The 19,871-nt window shown below is 37.3% G+C and overlaps 2 protein-coding genes across 2 annotated transcripts in view; one reads left to right on the top strand and one right to left on the bottom strand.

Annotated features, from left to right (window-relative positions):
* ccr12a (chemokine (C-C motif) receptor 12a) overlaps nucleotides 1–19,871 on the bottom strand; it is a 255,587-nt gene that overhangs the window by 207,940 nt on the left and 27,776 nt on the right. The gene's annotated exons all lie outside the window — the stretch shown is intronic.
* sdr16c5a (short chain dehydrogenase/reductase family 16C, member 5a) overlaps nucleotides 10–19,871 on the top strand; it is a 77,744-nt gene continuing 57,882 nt past the window's right edge. Inside the window, exons 1-4 of the mRNA XM_017310112.2 lie at nucleotides 10–28; nucleotides 365–437; nucleotides 18,033–18,360; nucleotides 18,953–19,084. Of these exons, the coding sequence (XP_017165601.1) occupies nucleotides 18,040–18,360; nucleotides 18,953–19,084 (453 nt within the window). The 5' untranslated portion in view covers nucleotides 10–28; nucleotides 365–437; nucleotides 18,033–18,039. The remainder of the gene's footprint in view (nucleotides 29–364; nucleotides 438–18,032; nucleotides 18,361–18,952; nucleotides 19,085–19,871) is intronic.

Here is a 19,871-nt window from a genome sequence, read left to right as displayed (position 1 = left end):
CGAACCCCTGGGGTTCGATCGAACCCAGGTTAAGAACCACTGGTTTACTGGTTTGTATTACTTAATATTGTGAAAGACCATTTCTGTCATTTAAAAAAACTTATATGTCATACGAGACTCAGTCTTATGAGAGTAAAAGTACCTTGAGTCTTATTTTACAGAAAATCTCAGCAATCATATTTCACAATTGTGATTTAGAAGGAAAGAAAGAGGGAAAGAAAAAGGAAAGAAGCAAAGGACGAAAGAGAGGAAAAACAAAAGAAAGACACTTTCTGAACTCAATGTACCACCATGCTTTGCGCGCATCCGGCCCCTCCTGTCTAGTTTAGCTGAAGTGGTGACAGTTATTGTTTTTACGCCCCAGGCTGCAGAAAACGCGTGGTTTGTACCGTGACAGAACCCAGAACGGAACCAAGTGGACCTGCTGCTGCACCGCGGTATGTAAGATTCTGCTTATTTCATCAGCCAAGCTTTTATGAGAACAGAGTCCGTTTAACAATCTTAGAACATGTCGAGAGTAAAGGTCGAGTATCTAGCTGATCTATTATTTGCATTTGATGAACTGACAGCAGGATTTGTTGAACTCTCAGTTCCGAAGGTAAGTTCCGTCATTGATTTATTCCAGCTGTAGGATCAAGTTGAACTCTTGCCAGAAATCCATTTATTTAAATAAACTAATTATTCAAAGACTCCCAACACGGCGTTGTGCGGTTCTGTTTACTGTATTTGTTCCTTTGTTCGGAAGTTATAGAAGCAACCAGAAACCAAGAATACTGATGTTCAGACAGCCCTACTTAGAAAACAACCGGACAACCCAGAAGGGGAAATCAGACTAAATGTTTTTTTTTTTACCACTTTTCTAAACGCGTTTAATATTAAATCTTTATTAAAATGCACAATTCTTTAGTAGTATTCCACCTGTATTTGAACCAATCTAAATCACTTATAAACCTGTATGTGTCTTTATGTCTTTCTAAAGTCATTACAACAACTACTGTAGAAGTTCTAGCTGGAAGCCCATCCCCTGTGTCTGTATGACCTGATCAAAGTCTGAGAGCTGCTGACTCAGTCTGCTGAGTTGGAGTTGGGCCTGTGCTATATTTCACTCTCCATGATAACACTGTCAAAGTTATCATGTCTGGATATCACTGTGATAACATCACAACACACTTTCATCACCCAGAGTGGCCATTTTTCCTTCAGTGGTTCAATTGATCTTTCATCTGCTTTAAAAACTTACCAGCAGGATAAGAGTCTCTTGCATATTGACCCACATGGTAGTACACTTAGTGAACAGCTGAGTTTGTGTATCATTTCAAGCACCACAGATCTCCTGCTTGATTTCAGCAACATGCCTGGCTCCAGTGAAGGAAGGCTCTGAAAGTGGACATGATGTCAGACATTCTCATTATTCAGAATGAAGCATAATGTGTTTATTGATGGACTAGATCAGAAAACACACCAGCAGCGCTGTCAGAAATCTTGGGCCCCCTGACAGAAAATTAGATAGGGCCCCCCGCACAGCTGCTATTACATTTTTTTTGAGTCTATTTGACCCATAAAAAGCATCACAATTTTAAAGGCTTGCATCTGCCTTGCTTTCTTTGGTTCAATACTGATAATTAGCACAATATTTACTGGTCATGAATTTAACTTCCAACAGTCCACATCCAGTATGCAAGTAGGTTGCTTAAATTTTTTTTTAGTTTTAGATACTGAAATGTCTCTCCCCTTGAGCAACAGTCAAAAGCAACATGTAACTACACATAAAGCAATCCAGACTTCTAAAAATGCTATGTAGTTGCATTTTATTCAAGCTTCAGTACATAACTTTAATAAAAAATGTTTTCTCCATATTTGTTAAAGTTGTCACGATGTCGTAGCAGTTTGTTATGAGACGGATAATCTGTGAAAACAATCAATGTCCTCCATCTCCTTCCTGAATTACTATTACTGGTTAAAGTAATGCACCGTTCTGACCAAAACAACCAATCAGAACCAGTAGGATGCTCTTAGCGCTGTCAATCAACCTCATTCACTCACTGCTAAATGTGCTAATGGTGGAGAAACAACTTGTCATTTACAAGAAACTGTTTATCTGCCATCATTAGTAGCTATGCTAGCTAAACTGAGCATTCAGTTTGAATCTGCACAGCTCTGTGCTATGCTAGCTGCAGCACAGCACAAATCAAGGGGGAGGAAGGATGAGCAGCACCACATGAGATTGTGATTGACAGCACCAAAACTCTCCTGCCACTGACTGGTTGTTTCCAGCACTGAGAGCCCAGGTAAAAAAAAGTATACTTTAGTATACTTCAAACATACTTAAATTTGTGAAAGTACACTTTAAGTATACTAATTATTAAGTGTACTACCTATAAGTATATCTGAAGTATACTAAAAATACACTTGTACCAATTTCGAAATTAGAATGTTAAACACACTTAAACATAATTGTACCAAAATACACTTTTAATGTATCAAATAAAAGTATACTTTAAGTGAACAAAATATGAATGAATATGTATGATTTTTTTAAGTGCCTTAATAATCTTTTACTATTTATTAAAATTGCATACAATAAAAAAATTGATAATCATGATGTAATTTTTAAGAAAGTACCCAATCAATTTTCAGATGTGTGATGTAAAACCTTATAATCAACGGCATTAGCTCCAGTTCATACTCCAGACCAGATGGTGGCGGTATTGCACACTTTCATTTATTTAAAAAACGCCACAAAGAGAAGAAAAAACTTGAACGCAGGGAAGATAACAGATACTGTTCAAATTTGCCATTTTTACTCGCATAATATTGCCTTAAAAGTAGAGAGGGCCTTGACAATAGTTACTAATTTTAGTAAATTCAAGCTGGTGACGTCCTAGTCCGAGTTAGACGACAACACAACTGGACAACAACAGATGGACATGAAATGTGTGTCACAAAAGGAGCCTGGGGGGACAAAGGCTGCTAAGTGTTGCTAGCTGGTGGTAAGTTTGCTTATTCATTATCTTTGTTTAATTATAAACAGTGCAGTAAAGATATATAACTTACGTTGGTTTCATAAATAATTATTTCATCAATTTTATTGTGACTTGTATGATTATTACTATAGGAATCATTCAGCTTCATGTTATAACTGCATGGAGGCTGTTTGTTGCGACTTATACTTTAATTCATAAACTAACCTGGTTTTAATTAAGCTCCATAAGACAGAGAGACTTTGATATTGTGAGGTTGTTGTCATAACTCGTTCATCAATGATTTTATCTTCAACATATGTTTGAAGCTAACTAAGCAAATGAAGATGAAAGAGGAAGCCAGAGAAATCAGGTGTTAGGAAACCTAAAGACTTTCCTGTCTCAGAAGAAGCTCTGACTTCTCCAGATCACCAACCAGCTCTGAGGATGAACCTTCACATTGTCTTCATGATGTAAGTTTGTTTTTTCAATGAGGAGGCTAGCTACATTTTCAACAACAAAAACTGCTGTGTTACCAACACCAAGTGCTTTAATAAACAAGATTTGATTTAAATCTAACTGGACAGAATTTTCCCCCTTGTTAATCTATCATTTCTCTTTCATTCTTTTTATTTGTTGTTGACTTTCAAGGCCCTGTGATGGACTGGTGACCTGTCCAGGGTGAACCCTACCTCTCATCTGATGGCTGCTGGAGATGGGCACCACCAGCCCCCCTCACCACCCTGCAAGGATCAGTGTGTTCAGATCATGGATTGAAAGATTTTAAGTAGTTTGTCTCCTTAAGTCCACACTTAAAACAGCTTCATAGTTAATGCCAACATCAACTGATTCTATGACATTGCTGACTATTTTTTTCTACTTCTAACATAAACAGGCAAAGAAGACACCCAGAAATGTTTTTCCACCCGAGGCATCCGGTCCCAAACATCATCAGTTCTGATGTCACATACACAGCGAGTACAAAACGTCTTAAAATTGTAAGTATTATTTTTTTATTTGCCATTTTTCTGTTCTTTAAGTACAAATGCTTTTTCTGTTTAATTGCTCTATTGTTCTTTTTTGTAGGTTCTTATAAGGTGCAGTGAACGGGAATGTTCTGTCGTTGATCCTCACTTTCATGTTTTATTGTCACACTTAAATTTTCATGTTCATGTGTTCACTTTTGACCTGAAAACGTATAATTTGTGTTAAGTTTATGATGTTTTGATTAAAATTATACAGTTTTAAAATGTCTGTAATAAAACAATATTTGAATTACCTTGAACATCTTGTGTATTTAATCTTCCCATGTAATTTTAGCCTAAAACAATGTAAGTACTGTAGTGTAGTTATGCATGTCATTTACAAAATAGGTACGTAGGAATAAAGACTTTCATGAGTAATTAAAATTGGAGATTATCAATAGCAGGAAATCAAAAATAAAAATTAAGTGTAATTTAAATACATTACTAATACATTAATAGTATATTTAAATTATATTTGAAGTATATTAAATATATAATTCTGAGACAGAATTATTACTCATAATAATTATATCAAAATATAATAAAGCTCTGAAATATATTTAAAAAGTATACTTTAAGTACACTAAGTACACTTGAAGTTGTTCTAAAAAAAGTACGTATAGTATACTAAGGTATACTATTAGTTGTAATTGAATACTATTTAAATACTACTAAAGTATACTAAGCATAAAATTAGTTGTTTCAAAATAGTACAGTTTAAGTACATTGATAAAAGTATACTAAAGTATGTTAAAATTTAGTATACTAAAGCATACTTTTTTTCACCTGGGAGAAGGCAGAAGAAATAGTTTTTTCACAGATTACATACCATACTGTCACAACATCATGACAAAAAACATGTGGAAAAAAATATTTATATAAAAGTTACATACTGCAGCTTTAATTTCACTCAGGAGAGGATGGGTCAGGAGGGACGTGTTTTAGAGCTTCTGCTAACTCACTCATCAAGGCACAGGGAACAAGTTAAATATGTTTTCGCATCCACCTGAATAATGTATAATTGCGCCACTGGGTATCATCGAACTTTTTTACTGCTAAAAACAATCTTTGAAAATACAATATGATTAGTTTTGTATTTGACAGGACCCCAATTTTTTATTTCATGTCTATGAACAAAATATAAATAATTAAATTGTGGGGGGCCCCCTGCTGGTCACGGCCCCTAGAATAGTCATCACTTTTCACCATTTACCGCGCCCCTGAAACGCACAGATGGGTTCCAGCCTTATAAACTAAGGATGTTTGCCTTTAGAGTCTGCAGATGTTTAGTTTAACAGTTTTTATTTTTAAAGCATTTCATGACAGAGCTTTAAAATTTACTATTGCTCAAAGTTATGTAAAACTATAGTTTCACTTAGCTAAAGCTATTTGAGTTATTTATATTTATTGGTCCAACTGCACAGTGGCGCAGTTGGTAGAGGTGTTGCCTTGCAGCAAGAAGGTTCTGGGTTCGATTCCTGGCCCCGGTCTTTCTGCATGGAGTTTGCATGTTCTCCCTGTGCGTGCGTGGGTTTTCTCCGGGTACTCCGGTTTCCTCCCACATTCCAAAAACATGACTGTCAGGTTAATTGGCCTCTCCAAATTGCGTGTCCTGTGTGTCTCTGTGTTGCCCTGCGACAGACTGGCGACCTGTCCAGGGTGTACCCGCCTCTTGCCCGAAACGTTGGCTGGAGATTGGCACCAGCACCCCTCCCGACCCCACTGAGGGAAAAAGGGTGCAAGAAAATGGATGGATGGATGGATATTTATTGGTAACTGGAGGAATAATTATTGTAAAATGTTGGAGGTAAAATGTTACGAGTACAAATACTGATCAACAGGCCAAGGTCTGGGAAGTGTCTGCAAGCTGCATATTATGAGACCTGTTGTAAAGTAGGGCTAAATTGTAAAGTTAACACTGATTAAAGAAAAAATAATTAAACAAAGGAAAAGTTCTAAGTATTATTATTTTGGTACACTCTAAGAAAATACCAGTCAAATACTGGCAGCTACAGATGCCCGAAGTTTATTGTAAATGCACAGTAGCTGTACCATAATTACTTCTGACAGTAGATTACTATCAATGCAAGTACGGTATTGATACTGTGAAAGAACGGTAAATTACTAGCATCTATAGCTGCCAGTAGATTACCGTTTTTTGAAAGAACAATAGAGTGAGCGTATGTTTTCTACGCTCCTTCACCCTGACGTACCTTCCTTCGAGGGAGGGGGTGAGGGGGGGGGTCGCCGATTTATGTTTTCGCATACACCTGAATAATGTGTAGTTGCGCCCTTGGCTCCGTCTCACCCCGTAGTGATCGACTCCCTGCAGCTACGCAGCGCCGCTATTCCCCTGCTTGGATCTCTGAGTAGCTGCCTCTCAGACTCCCAGGATCTCATCGTTCTCTCACTCTCTGATCTTCTTTGTCTGTTGCTAATAAGAATGATCGATCAGCCATTGTTATCATGGAAATCCTCACTGCGCCGCGGGTTCCGGCTGCGGGTTTTTCCTGCTCAAAACACAGCGCCGCTGCGCCCCCGCTTCGGATGTTATTAACCCATGTTCATTCTTCAGGTAATCCTTTATAATTATAATTTTTTTATAATTTTTCATTTCTGACAAAGGAGGAGGAGGGAAGCTGGCCGATAGCAGGGCACAAAAATAAAGACTTCCTGAAAAAATCAGAGTGTAAACTTTTTGGTAAATCCCGTTCTAATGTAAAATATGACATTACTGGATTAAGGAAATGTCTAGTATGCTATTACACATATTTTTTGAGAATTTGGAAACGGGTGCTTTTTCTCAAAGTTATTGGAGAAGAGGAGAGAATGGATATTTCAGCTGCCTGAAATAATGTGTCCGGCCTCTCTAAAATGGAAACAAATTAATTTACCTGAAAAGTTTTTACTGTGTTCATTTCTCTTATCATCAACAATAATTCCTGTGATTTTCATAACATTTGCTCTTTATTTTAAAGTGTTAAAGCGGGGGAACCGTTTATTTTAAATGTCTGTAATGATCCGTTCTCCCCGTAACATTGGAATAAATAAATAAATTCCATTAATTCTTTATTATTTTTCCATATAATGTTTGAAGTCCAAAATGGTTTAAATAAATATGACTGTTTCACAATGTTTATTAAATGTATTTTATGTTTAAATATTTATCAACAAATTTAGTAATTTTTTTTCTGATATTGCATCTAACAAAGTACATTACAATATAAAAACATACGGTGTTTTCTGGAAAGTCAAAAATCACGTGACACTATTCAATACTTCAATCAATTATGGAAATATCCATGTCCGCTCGGTGTTTGGCAGGTTGTTTATCACTTTTTGCTTTATGTTAAGCCAAATATTTCATTAATATATAAGGTAGCTATGGAAAGATGGTTTAAATCACACAATGAAGTGCAAATATTTTAAAAACACAGTAAAATACTTTGCATGTAAATTAATTTGTTTCCATTTTATAGAGGGCGAACACATTATTTCAGGCAGCTGAAATATCCATTCTCTCCTCTTCTCCTCCAATAACTTTGAGAAATAAAAAGCACCTGTTTCCAAATTCTCAAAAAATATTACGTGTGATAGCATACTAGACATTTCCTTAATTCAGTAATGTCATATTTTACATTAGAACGGGATTTACCAAAAAGTTTACACTCTGATCTTTTCAGGAAGTCTTTATTTTTGTGCCCTGCTATCAGCCAGCTTCCCTCCTCCTCCTTTGTCAGAAATGAAAAATTATAAATGCACACAAGGTGTTGGAAACCTGTGTTTGTTGACTGACTTTTATTTGTCAGGCTTACGAGACAAAAGCTGAAAAAAGATCGATTCACTTCACGTTTAAAATAACACAAAACAGCGTAAAAAGACCTCCACACAAGACCTCGTTTATTTATGTATGTATTTTTGTTTTGATAGCTGCCGATTAAACTGAAAGTTACAACGTTGACATAATTATATGAGTAGTTTTTACAGAGAAATCGATCAGAAATGCCGTGAAAATGGTCAGATCCGCCGGATCCACTTCTCTGGCTGCAATGCGCGCTCCCGACACGGGGGAACAGATTTTTACAGGGGAACAGAATTTCTCACAAGACCGGCCCTCGAGGACCAACCTTGGGGACCACTTGTTTAACGGATCGATACTCGCGGATGCCAAATTGATACTTTCCTAGGGCGGAAAATATTGATGTATATTGCAGAATCGATTTATTTATACAGCTCTAGTAATTGCCTTTTAAAGTGGTTTACCGCAAGTAAATACGGTAATGATGCCGACACACCACAGATGTAGTACCGCCAACAGGGTTTATTAAAAATAAGAGTGAGCTGCTATTCCTTAGGCTGCAGCTCACCCCTTTTACAAACCGTTACACTCAACTGAATAGCTTCACTGCTAACACACACTGAACTCTCCGCTCTTCCGATGTTCTGTCAGATCAGCATCGGTCCTGGTCCTCTCGCTGCCCTGATCCCCCGCCCACATGACAGGTCCATCACATGTGAGTGGAAGTCAGCAGAGTCAGACATAGGTAGGCCTGTCACAATAACAAATTTTGCTGAGCGATTAATTGTCTAAAAAATTATTGCGATAAACGATAATATTGTTTCAAGACCTTTGGACACCGATTTAATGGAAATGACGAAATAGTGCAAGCAATTTCCTGCCAAAAATAGATGCACTTTATTTTCAAAAGAACACAATGGAACTTATAAACTAAATAAACAAAACAACCAAAAACAAAAATAAAATGGATTCTCAGTCTCCATTAACAAAAAACATAATTGAATAAAAACTAAACAATATAAAGTGAAAGTGGAAATAAATACTGCATTCATCCAAAAGAGTGCAGATTATGAAGTCTGTATACTATATTGCCCTTCAGTAATCACTAGATTTAAATAGAGAAGATGGGCACATCCGACTACCTGATGCTCTGTGCTACCAGAGTATGTAGATTGCTAGTTGTGAGGCAAATGCTAAAGTGAGTGTTCATCCTGGAATGACGGTCATTATACTATGCATAACTTTAATCTGATTATTGGATTGTAAATAGTAACATGTTAGAATACTTGTTACTGAAACATGGGTCAGATTAGAGTAACGCATTACTGATGTGTTGATGGCATAATTGTTTGACTTTTCTGCTCAAGCCATTTACTGATCTGTCAGGTTTCTGATATGCGTCAATGACAGACTCGTTCCTACGCCCTTGCAGGTAGCCAATCAGAAAGCGCGGATTCTCTCCGTGCCACATGTTAACAACAGATGAAACTTTTATCAGCAGTTAAAACTGTGACAGAGGACACCGATATGGGAAGTGTGGAAGTTCCTACTGTATCAAATTGATAGAGGAATAACAGAGAGTTGGCCATTCTAAGGTAAAAACCCAGCGTATACAGCGTTCATGTTTTTTTTTTTGTTTTTTTTTCATCCAGACGGCTTCCCGCCCCCCCGCCCCCCCCCCTGCAATGGCACGGCGACCCACAGTTTGGGCAGAGAGGTTCCCACAGTTTGGGAAATGAGGAAGGGAGGGTCAGTGGAGAGCACCGGAGTTGAGCCTTTCTTCATTCAGTGTCATCAACAGAAAGAAAAAAAGTCGGGAAGAGACGATAAAGCCCATAATTAAAATTAGGTCTATAGGTTTAATTTATCGTGCGATTAATTAATTCATCGTTTATCGTGACAGGCCTAGACAGGGGAAGCCCATAACACTCTACACATAGCAATAAGGATCACAACGCAACTTACAACAAATACACATAACCATAAGGACCCCAGCAGAACTAAAACACAGAATCGTTAACATACTACGGTGGCCGACAGGTGCAAATGCGCAGCAAACACGAGAAAAACAAACGCAACAAAGAAAAGATGCAAACAAATAAGACCACAACCATGAAAAAGAGATGCAAAAGAGATAAAAATAAAAACTGAAAACAGAAGTGTTCCAGATCACTAGAGCAGTTGTGTTCGAATTCTACGGAGCCCTCCAGGGGACATGAGGATTTTTTTTTCCTTTTGCGTTCCGTCGCAAAAGGTTTTGCGTTCCCTCGCAATAATCTACTGATCAGTTCATGCGGCATAACTGAATACTGTAAGCCTTTCTTTCTTATGATTTAAATGGCTGCTTTCAGTGCCGTTCTTAGCCTTAACAGACATAAACATGCAGTAAATAAATCGATTTTCGATCAGTTTTCTGCACCAAAGAGTTAATAATAATAAACACGTTTTCACTGAGGCACTCTAATAGCCATATGAATGAAATGAGTAATTATTGATATGACAGGAGCAGCGATTTTGACATCTGGGTGGTGGGCGTGTCGATGTGGGCGTGACGTCATGAAGTATGAAGGTTACTGGCTGCTGGCTCTGTGTGTATGAGGAAGCGGGTGAGCGAGGTGGTCAGTCCTCGCAAAGTTTGGAGCATGATAATCAAAATTGAATAAATCAATAATTGTGACAGAACAAAGAAGAGGTTTGGAGTTGATTGATACACGGACAGATGAGATTCCCAGAGTTAACCCAGTGCGGCCCTCTACCACCATTATTTTGCTGTGTTTTATAATAACAAAACGTGTTTATTATTATTAACGCTTTGGTGCAAAAAACTGATTGAAAATCAATTTATTTACTGCATGTTTATGTCTGTTAAGGCTAAGATGGAACGGCACTGAAAGCAGCCATTTAAACCATTCAGACGAACACAACAGACACAATCAGATGATTGATTACCCGCGATAATAACTCAGAAATAGTCCATGGAAAAACCTTACATAAGCTTGTATTAAAGCAGAAAGTACGATGGCCACCGTAAGAAAGGCTTACAGTATTCAGTTATGCCGCATGAACTGATCAGTAGATTATAGCGAGGGAACGCAAAAGAAAAAAAATTCCCCATGTCCCATGGAGGGCTCCGTAGTACTGTACTTTGCATCTCTTCTTTGTTGCATTTGTTTTTCTCGTGTTTGCTGGGTGTTTGTACCTGTAGGTCACTGTAAAATATTCATTCAAATACTGGTGTCTGTAGGTTCCAGTATTTGTACTGTAAATTTAGTTTTTACTACTACATTCACTTTGAGTAAGCTCCTGCAAAGAAAACTGTAATACAGTAGTAACAAGTATTTTAGAGTCTTAGTTTTCCAACAGAATATTAATACCTAACCCAGTGTAGGCTTCTTAGAAGTGCTAAAATTTCTGCGGCTCTAAAATGCATAATCTGCATAATCCTAATTTCACATCCAAAAATGTTTCTGTTAACAAAAAATACACGTGAATAAAAACTGAACAACATAAAACCAAAGTGGAAACCAAAACTACATTCAACCAAAAGAGTGCAGATTATGAAGTCTATTGACCTTCAATAATCATTAGATTTAGATAGAGAAGATGGGCACATCCGACTACCTGATGCAATAGTTCATTCCTGTCTTAAGCAAAGCTCACCACGATTTTTTGCCCCGATTTTCCCCTTATGACAATCTTAGAATGTTAAACGTTCTAACATTGTCGCGATTTTGTAACTGATCATCTGTAGTGTTGTGTGTTACAAATGATCGAGTCCAATCGTAGAACCTCGTGGCCGCTCCGATCTAAATCAGGGGTTTTTCCCGACAGGTAGCGAGAACGCAGCCTGTTGAATGTGATAGGTAACCAATCAGAAAGCGCAGATTCTCCTCCGTGCTTTCTGACGGGAATCCCAAACAACTGACACAGCGCAACCCGAAGTCCAGCGGACATTAGAGATGATATGTGGAAACAACATTAATATTTATTCAAAATTTCGTTCAAAAAATATAGAAATGACAAGGGAAGGAGTTGGAGCCAAATTGCTACCGCAGTTGATAAACCCAGTAACTTTTCAGCTGTTCTTCGTTAACGTGACATAAATAGGTTATAATGATGTTCATTCAGTCAGGACTTCACGCTGACTCTAGCTACATGCATTACAGGTAGATTGTAGTAAAACATTGATTAATGCCTGGTTTTAAAATTAGATAACTGGACTTATAGCGATTATTTTGTGCTTATTGTTGGACACCACACGCCACGATCGAACCCATTATACCTAGGATTTTTGTCGGCTAGTCTGTGGTCTCTCAGGTTTTGAAAATGGGCCAACAATCGGCCGACAATTCTAAGATCGTGTAGTGTGCGCTGGATATTACACTATGAGGAAGTGAGGGTCAGTGGAGAGCACCGGAGTTGAGCCTTTTTTCATCCAGTGTCAATTGAAAGAGAAAAAGGCAGAAAGAAATGATAAAGCCGATAAATTAAAATGAGGTTGATAATTTTCATTTATCGTGTGATTAATTGATTTATTGTTTATCGCGACAGGCCTAGGCCTGTTTATCGCGACAGGCCTAGGCCTGTATCCTCTGTACTTGATAAGGCGAGCTACAAGTACAAAGCCATTTACCATTCCTTACTTCAATAAGCTACCAGTAATAAGGCATTTTGCAGGTTTAAATGACTTTAGCAGTTATTAAATGATTTCTTTTTAACCTGCTTTACACTGTGGGATTGTTGGGAAGATTTGACATAGACCAAATCTTCTTATGTGAAAGAACTCTAAAATCCTGTATTTGTAGGGCTGCAGAAATGTTGAAAAATATTTTTGATGATTGTTTTTGTGATTATTGAAATTATTTAAAGTTACTGAATATGAAGAGCAAATTGCATAAAAACGTAACATTCTTCCCAACATTCTTGTTTGATTTTCTGTTCAAAAGGCTTGACAAACTGTTTGATTATTACTATATAATGTTAATATAGTATGTTTCATCTTGACTTTTAAATTAATGGATTTTCCAAACAAATAATGCTGTTTTTTTGCCAAACATGTTGTTGCTAAGTATATTGGTCAGTCCTGCTTTCTACCCTTTAGTACATTTGCAGTTTTTGTTCCTTTCATGCCCAAAATTTTGCACTTATGAAAATTTACCATGTATGTTGGGTTGTTTCATACTCAGATTGCATCAATTAATCCATCACCAGTTAAGTTCCTTTGTGTTCCTCTGCTCTTCTCTTCACTTTAGGCTATCTTGTATTCAAATTAAAAATAAATACTTTATCACAAAAGGCTCAATAAAATGTCTAATTAAACTTTTCCTTCAGTTAGAAGAATGTCCAAAATAAAATATGCCAAAATAATAGCATTTACATTCTGTCTAAAAATGTTTTTAGAAAAAAGCATTTTGCTGATTGCTGATGTGGAGCCATAAATTAAAATTAAGAATTATTTCAATTAATTATTTCAAACCAGGTATATGCAATTAATTGCATATACCTGGTTGTGAGATTGAATTAGTGGTTGTTCAAAGAAACAGATATACCACATGGACATTTAGCACTCATTACTAAACACAACTTAAGACGGAACATCAAGTATTGTCAAAAACGTTTGAGGAGATTTATGCCATGTTTCCAAAGCTGTCTCATTTCTTTCTCTCTCTATTCAGCATCTGACACTAATAACACCTAAAACTTGATGTTGTGATTTGGAACTTGCAAAGTGTCAAGTATTTAGGTCCTCCACATTTTTGAAATGGCGGTGTGAGATGGTCTTTAGGCAGAAACGGGAAATGCAGCTTCTTTGAAACTATATGAGGAGTATGGATGCCTGGCAGAATGCAAAACTGCCCTTGTTGAGAGTTCTTTCTAGAAGGCCGTTGCACAAAATGAAACCGGAGAACACATCACGTCCACTGGTACCACCCTGGGTGTGATAGTAGGAGGTCAGGAGGTCAAATTACTTTCTGTCTGTTAGAAACATTTTATTTCAATATTGTTTTTAAACTTTGTCTGACAAAAAGTTCACACAGTTACATTCACAGTCAGAAATAAAATATTGTTTCATAAAAAGCTTTAAAAAAATAATATAATAATGGTTTTAGCAGTTTTTTCCTTATTTTTACAAAAATTAAACTTTTTTCTAAGCTAGAGAATGAAACTAAATTGTTTTTAATTTTCCATCAATTCTGTGTATTAGATACTGACAGATTTTTATTTTAAGCTATGATAATAAAATCATATTATGACAGTATCATCATATCAGCAGGATAAACATATGACTTGCCAGAAGAAAGACATAAAATTCCAAGAAAAAAGTCATTTTTATGACGGATTAGCTTTTATAGATTATCAAAGCTGCGCAAGTTTGTGTAGTTATTTTTTCATAATGGACAATGGTTTGACATTTTTGCTATTGCTTGTAGTTTGATGCTGATTTGTTAAAATATTAAATGCCAAAGTATAACTTAACAAGATGGCCAGCATTCTTTATTTTACTTTACTTTTATCACAATTTCCTTGGAGGAATCATCATAAAATGTTGACTTTTTTTACCCCCTCCTAAAGTTTGTTATTCTTATGTTATTTTGGTAATATCCAGGGGTGGAAATAAAAATAAAAAAAAACTCTGCCAGCCACAGTGGCTGGTAGAGAAATTTTCTTTCACCAGCCACTGTTTTTTTCCCTGTCGATTACAGTACACCAGTACAAGCAAATTATATAAAACATATGATTTATTCTTAACTATGAAAACTGATTTACTGAAATTAAGTTTACCATACACATACATAATAATTTAACATAAAGCATGGACACCTTAACAGCGGTGTAGTTTAAAAAGTTAATTAGAAGTAATTACTAACAGCAAACTTTAACTACACAACCCTAACATTCTTGCAGTCATTTTCTATGTTGAACATTTCCACATTTTGGTTACAACTCCCCCAGATAGTATTTATTGACGATGTGTCTAGTCATATTAAAACATTTTTAAATGGTATCAGTAGCTGTTTTCTAACTATTTGTTTTGTTGTAGTTTTTCTGACCTGCCTCGTCTCGTATCCGCTAACTTTTCTCGGACTCCAATTAACTGAAATGGTGCTATTTATAGCCATTTGGTCTCCCTTGGCAGACCAAGTCCTCCCTCGGTCTGCCAAGGGAGGACTTGGTCTGCCAGTCCTCGACCAAGGGAGGACTGAGGGGTTTCATTGGATAAGCCTAAAGTCTGTCAATAAAATCAACCAATGAGCTATCGCGGTGAATAAAAATGATATTTGATATAATTTTTTTGTTATTAAATTATTATTGAGTGTCCCAATGATCCCAGGAGCTATTCTGTCAGGGGCTTCATGCCCCTGGTAGGGGCCAGTCTCCCAGCATTAGACTGCATTAGACTGCTCCCTCATAGCAGTCATTAGACTGCTACTCCCCTCCCCTGTTACCTGACGTTGATAGGCAGAAGTAAATCAATGGATATTTGTTGAAACTGTCACCATGTTGTTTTTTCACAGATAATCTGTGAAAAAAAAATCTGTGAAACAAGGTCTTTTTTTCAGTGCTCCCAGTGCTAACAAGACACAAACAGTCAGAGCCAGAAGGAGGGTTTTAGTGCTGTCAATCACCCTCTGCAACTCTGCTAATTACCCCTGCCCCTTGCTCTCTGCTAGGGTGCAGCTAGCAGATCCTGTTGTGATTGCATAGCCAGTTAACATAGCCACAGATGTCAGCGGATAAATGATTTCCCTGTAATTGTAAGTTCTTTCTCTGCCTTTTGCACATTGAGCAGCATTGATTGACGGCATTAAGCGCCTCCACCTGGCTCTTATTGGTTGTTTTTGGTCGGGAGCGGTGCATTTCATCAGAAGGCAATAGTAGCATAGGGAGAAGGTGGAGGAAATGGATCTTTTCGCAGATTATCTTTCTCATAACATGGTGTCACAACATGTTGACAGTTTTAACAAATAAGAAAAAAAAAATGATTCTTTATAAAAGTTACATAGTGCAGCTTTAGACATGTGATCCCCAACCAGCTCTATAAGTATGTTTTGTGTGTATGGATCTGTTTTCTGACAAAACTCAAGAAGAAATGCCTTTTTTGGTGTTTTTACATTAAATCTTTAAAACCCTCAGGTAATCCGTGACTTCATGCAAAAAGTATTAGAATGTCTTTACATGTGCACTCACTGCATGTCACCTGATTCAACAGAGGCGCAGACTGAGAGCCGCTAGCGGCAATCACACTTTTAACATGAGGCACTGTGACAGGAGCCAGAAGATGAATTTTGTTTATAAAAAAAAAAAAACTTTGAAAAGAAAAGGGTTTTGAACTGCATATTTTCCAGGAGTGTGGCAAGTTACGGTATCACAGGGCTTGAAAATACCCAGAGTGGTTTTCATGGCTGTTCTACTAGAGCAACTAGCGCTCTGTTAATGGAAATAATAATGGACGCCACCAAAATGGATTGATTTTAAAGTATCCTCACACAATCATAAGAAAACGAACGGAGAACAGAGTTGAAAAACAGTTGTATTGCCAAACACTGTTCCTTTAATTTCACACCAATGGAAAGCAGCAATGGGACCATCTTTATGTTTCCTTCTCAAAATTGAGTCAATATGTTCACACAAACAGACTATTAAAACAGAGATGATTTCTCTAATGATATTCCACATATTTTTATTGTTACTGTCACCAGTTGATGCACCAACAGCTTTCTTTGGCTGAGGGGGAACTACAGCTAGGGAGCGCAGACTGCAGATATCGACAGTGGTCCAATATGTGTTGTGAAGCAAGTAAATTGTGACATTCATGCAGGCCTTGGATTGAAGCCTTGTTTCAGCTCACTCTGAAATATATATATATATATATATCCCTTGTATGTAGAACTGGGGTCCAACCGACCCAACACACGTAAAACTTGTATCATTTGCCATAGTCCTTTACATTTGCCTCAGTCCTCTCACATACAAGGGTTATATATGGCTTTTGTATTTCTCTTATTTGTCAATTTTCTTTTAGTGATCTGGACAGGTACTGTTCTGTTTTGTAGTGTTGGGGGCCAGATGCATTCTGGGGGAAGAAGATGGGTGTAAAGCTATTTCCTGGAACCCAGTCAGAGTGGTGGATTCTCTGGGGAGTCAGAGCCAAGGTGGCTTAGATGAAGTAAAGTCTGCTTTGTGAGCACTAAGAAGAGAAGTACAGAGGAGAACTTGTTGATTCATTCCATCTGTAAATTTAACTCTGTCACACTGTTGCATATCAGTCATTTGTTTTATGGTTGTTGGAATTCATGGTATTGTAGAAAAATCACACTCCCATGTTGCCTTTCTACTGCAGAATTGTAATAAACAGCTGGCCAAATATTGCTGCAGGTCAGCCTGATGAGCTGAGCAATCCTCTTCTACAAAAGGCATGTTATGTTACGAGTTAGCATAGAGACTAAGCAAATCTCATTGCTTTTCACTTTTATTCTGGGGACGAGTTCAGTGAATGGAGGACAGACCCATTCAATAAACTAGAATATTATATTAATTTCAGGAACACACAGATTGTTGTTAGAAAACCTTTACTTCTGCTAATGATTTTTGACGTATAGTTAATAAAAACATGACATTTAAAATTAGAATATTGGATCAGATCAATAAACAATTTTAAAAACAGAAATTTGGGCTTAATAAAAAGCATGTTTACTAGCTGCTTTGAAGGTTATCTTCAAAAGGTTCTTTTAATCTGAAAAGTTTGGTGCTGTAGTTGTCTTGCAATCCAAACATTGTGGGTTTGATTCTAGTGTCCTCCTGCCACAGTTTCATGTTCCCCTAAGACCAGGCACTTGATCCCAAGTTGCCCACTCATCTGCGTATTGGTGTAAAACTGTGTGCACTTTCATGAGTGCAGCTTGGTGAATATGACTCTTTTCTAAAGTGCTTTGAGTAGGTAGTGTGACAAGAGAAGTAAAATTCTAATTCAGTCCATTCAGGGTTTTACATCCAGATTCACAAAATTGATTTATATAGTGCTTAACAACAACCAACTAAGGTGACCAAAACAGTTTAATGGAGTGCTTTGTGAGATGATCTGAAAACCAGTGAACAGATAAGGCCAGGTAATGAACATCTATGTAACAAATAAGAAGCACTTGGATAAAACTGAATATAATTGTAACAAAATATCGCCACATAAGAAATCAAATCAATAACTTATTGTGCTCATTTTTAATATGTTTTCTTTTTTTTTTTCTACAGACTCATCATGAATTTCTTTCTGGAATCAATCCAAGTCCTCTTTCTCTCTTTATGGTACAACATAGAATCTTTCATTCACCTCTTAGTTCCCAGGAAGAAAAAGAACATAGCTGGGGAGGTTGTTCTGATCACAGGCGCTGGCAGTGGAATTGGTCGCCTGATGGCTCAGGAGTTTGCGGCTCATGGTACCGTGCTGGTTCTGTGGGACATTAACCAGGAGGGCATAAAAGAAACTGCAAGACTGGCCAAAAATGGTGGAGCCAGCAGAGTCCACTGCTTCGTCTGTGATTGCAGCAACAAGAATGAAGTTTACAGAGTGGCTGATCAGGTAAGTCTTAGTTTTTACATGTTTAACTGAGTAGTGTTTGCACATGGACTGACCTTTGGGTAAAATGGCCTCAGTTGTCTCAAGAAAAAGCTGCTTTCTTAGATGTTTGTAATTAGGGAAAATTCTTTCTCACAGTAAAGTAGAATGGTGGAGTTTAGATTGTGTGGAGGCAGTAAGTTACTGATCATCGCTGATTTCTTTCCATGATGGCATGGTGTTAAAACGCATGCATGCCAACTGACAACACTCCTGTTTTATTGAAATGTTCACGCCTCCTGATAATCAACCAATCAGGTTCCTTGATTAGTAGAACCTAAACGCTACGTGAATCTGCAATGCTGTTTATTCTTTATTTGATAAATACTTTTAATTTTGTAGAATATGTTGTGGGATTTTGTACACTTGGTATTAAATTAAATATGTTTTAATTTGGAAAAGAACCCTAAAATTGAAATTGAGTGTATGCCTGTAAGTGGCTTGGATGTGTGCTAAATTCCAGCCTGCTTGGCCCAGTCATTCTTTAGGTTCTGGGACCACTAAGTTTATACAAGCAATTGTATTTTTTCTCGAAATACTTCTTTTCTCCTTGCAGGTCAAGAGAGAAGTGGGTGATGTCAGTATCTTGGTGAACAATGCCGGAATTGTGACAGGGAAGAAATTCATGGATGCTCCAGACTCTCTGATTGAGAAAACCATGGAGGTCAACACTATGGCTCACTTCTGGGTTAGTCAAAATACTGATTTGCAACATTATTAAAGGGATCCATGATTAGTTGCAACAATAAACTTTATTTTAGAAATATTTCACATGTAAAAACAATGCAGAAAAAGTGTTGCAGGCTGTTTGGGTTTTATAAATTTAAATAAAATATTGTCACATGGACACTGCAACGCATTCTGGGTAAATTATGTTTGCTAGGTCCAACTACGCTAGCTCTGTCCAGCCACAAAGGCATTGAGTAACGACATTAGGCCTTTTTAATTTGAACCGGAGTGCACTGAAATTGATGGGAATGTAGAAATCCCAAGAGACGATGAAGTGGAGAAAGAGGAAAGAGTTGGCAGAAGAAGGTGGTGTTTGCTGCTGCTGCCACCTGCAGCTTAATAAATGAAACAATGAAAGACATGTACCACTGGTTGGATTGTGTGATCAAGTAAATAGTTGACATTTGTTGGGGAATAAAAAGTGGCAAACTGATGGAATGAAAAATAAAATCATGCGGGACTTGAATCTTCTGTACTCCGATCAGTGCAGCCGGGAGATTTATTTAGTCTGCATACACATTACTAACAACTGCAACAGACCTCAGAAGAGCTCACAAAATATCCAAAATCTCCCCAAATCACCCAATTTCAATGGTTGCTGGACTTTTTATAGGATTTCTTGTCTATCGGTGTGTATATGGATGTTTCGATTAATAGAAATCTTTCCTTTGACGTAGGCAGTTTTCTTGGCTCATTTCTTAGTCTATGGATTCATCTGGTCCACAGCTGAACTGTTTCAAACAGCC

Source organism: Poecilia reticulata, chromosome 17, assembly GCF_904066995.2.
Source record: "Poecilia reticulata chromosome 17, P_reticulata-male-v2, whole genome shotgun sequence".
Lineage (NCBI taxonomy): Eukaryota > Metazoa > Chordata > Actinopteri > Cyprinodontiformes > Poeciliidae > Poecilia > Poecilia reticulata.
Note: the sequence above shows the minus strand (reverse complement) of the source record. Positions and strands in the feature narration are given on the sequence as shown.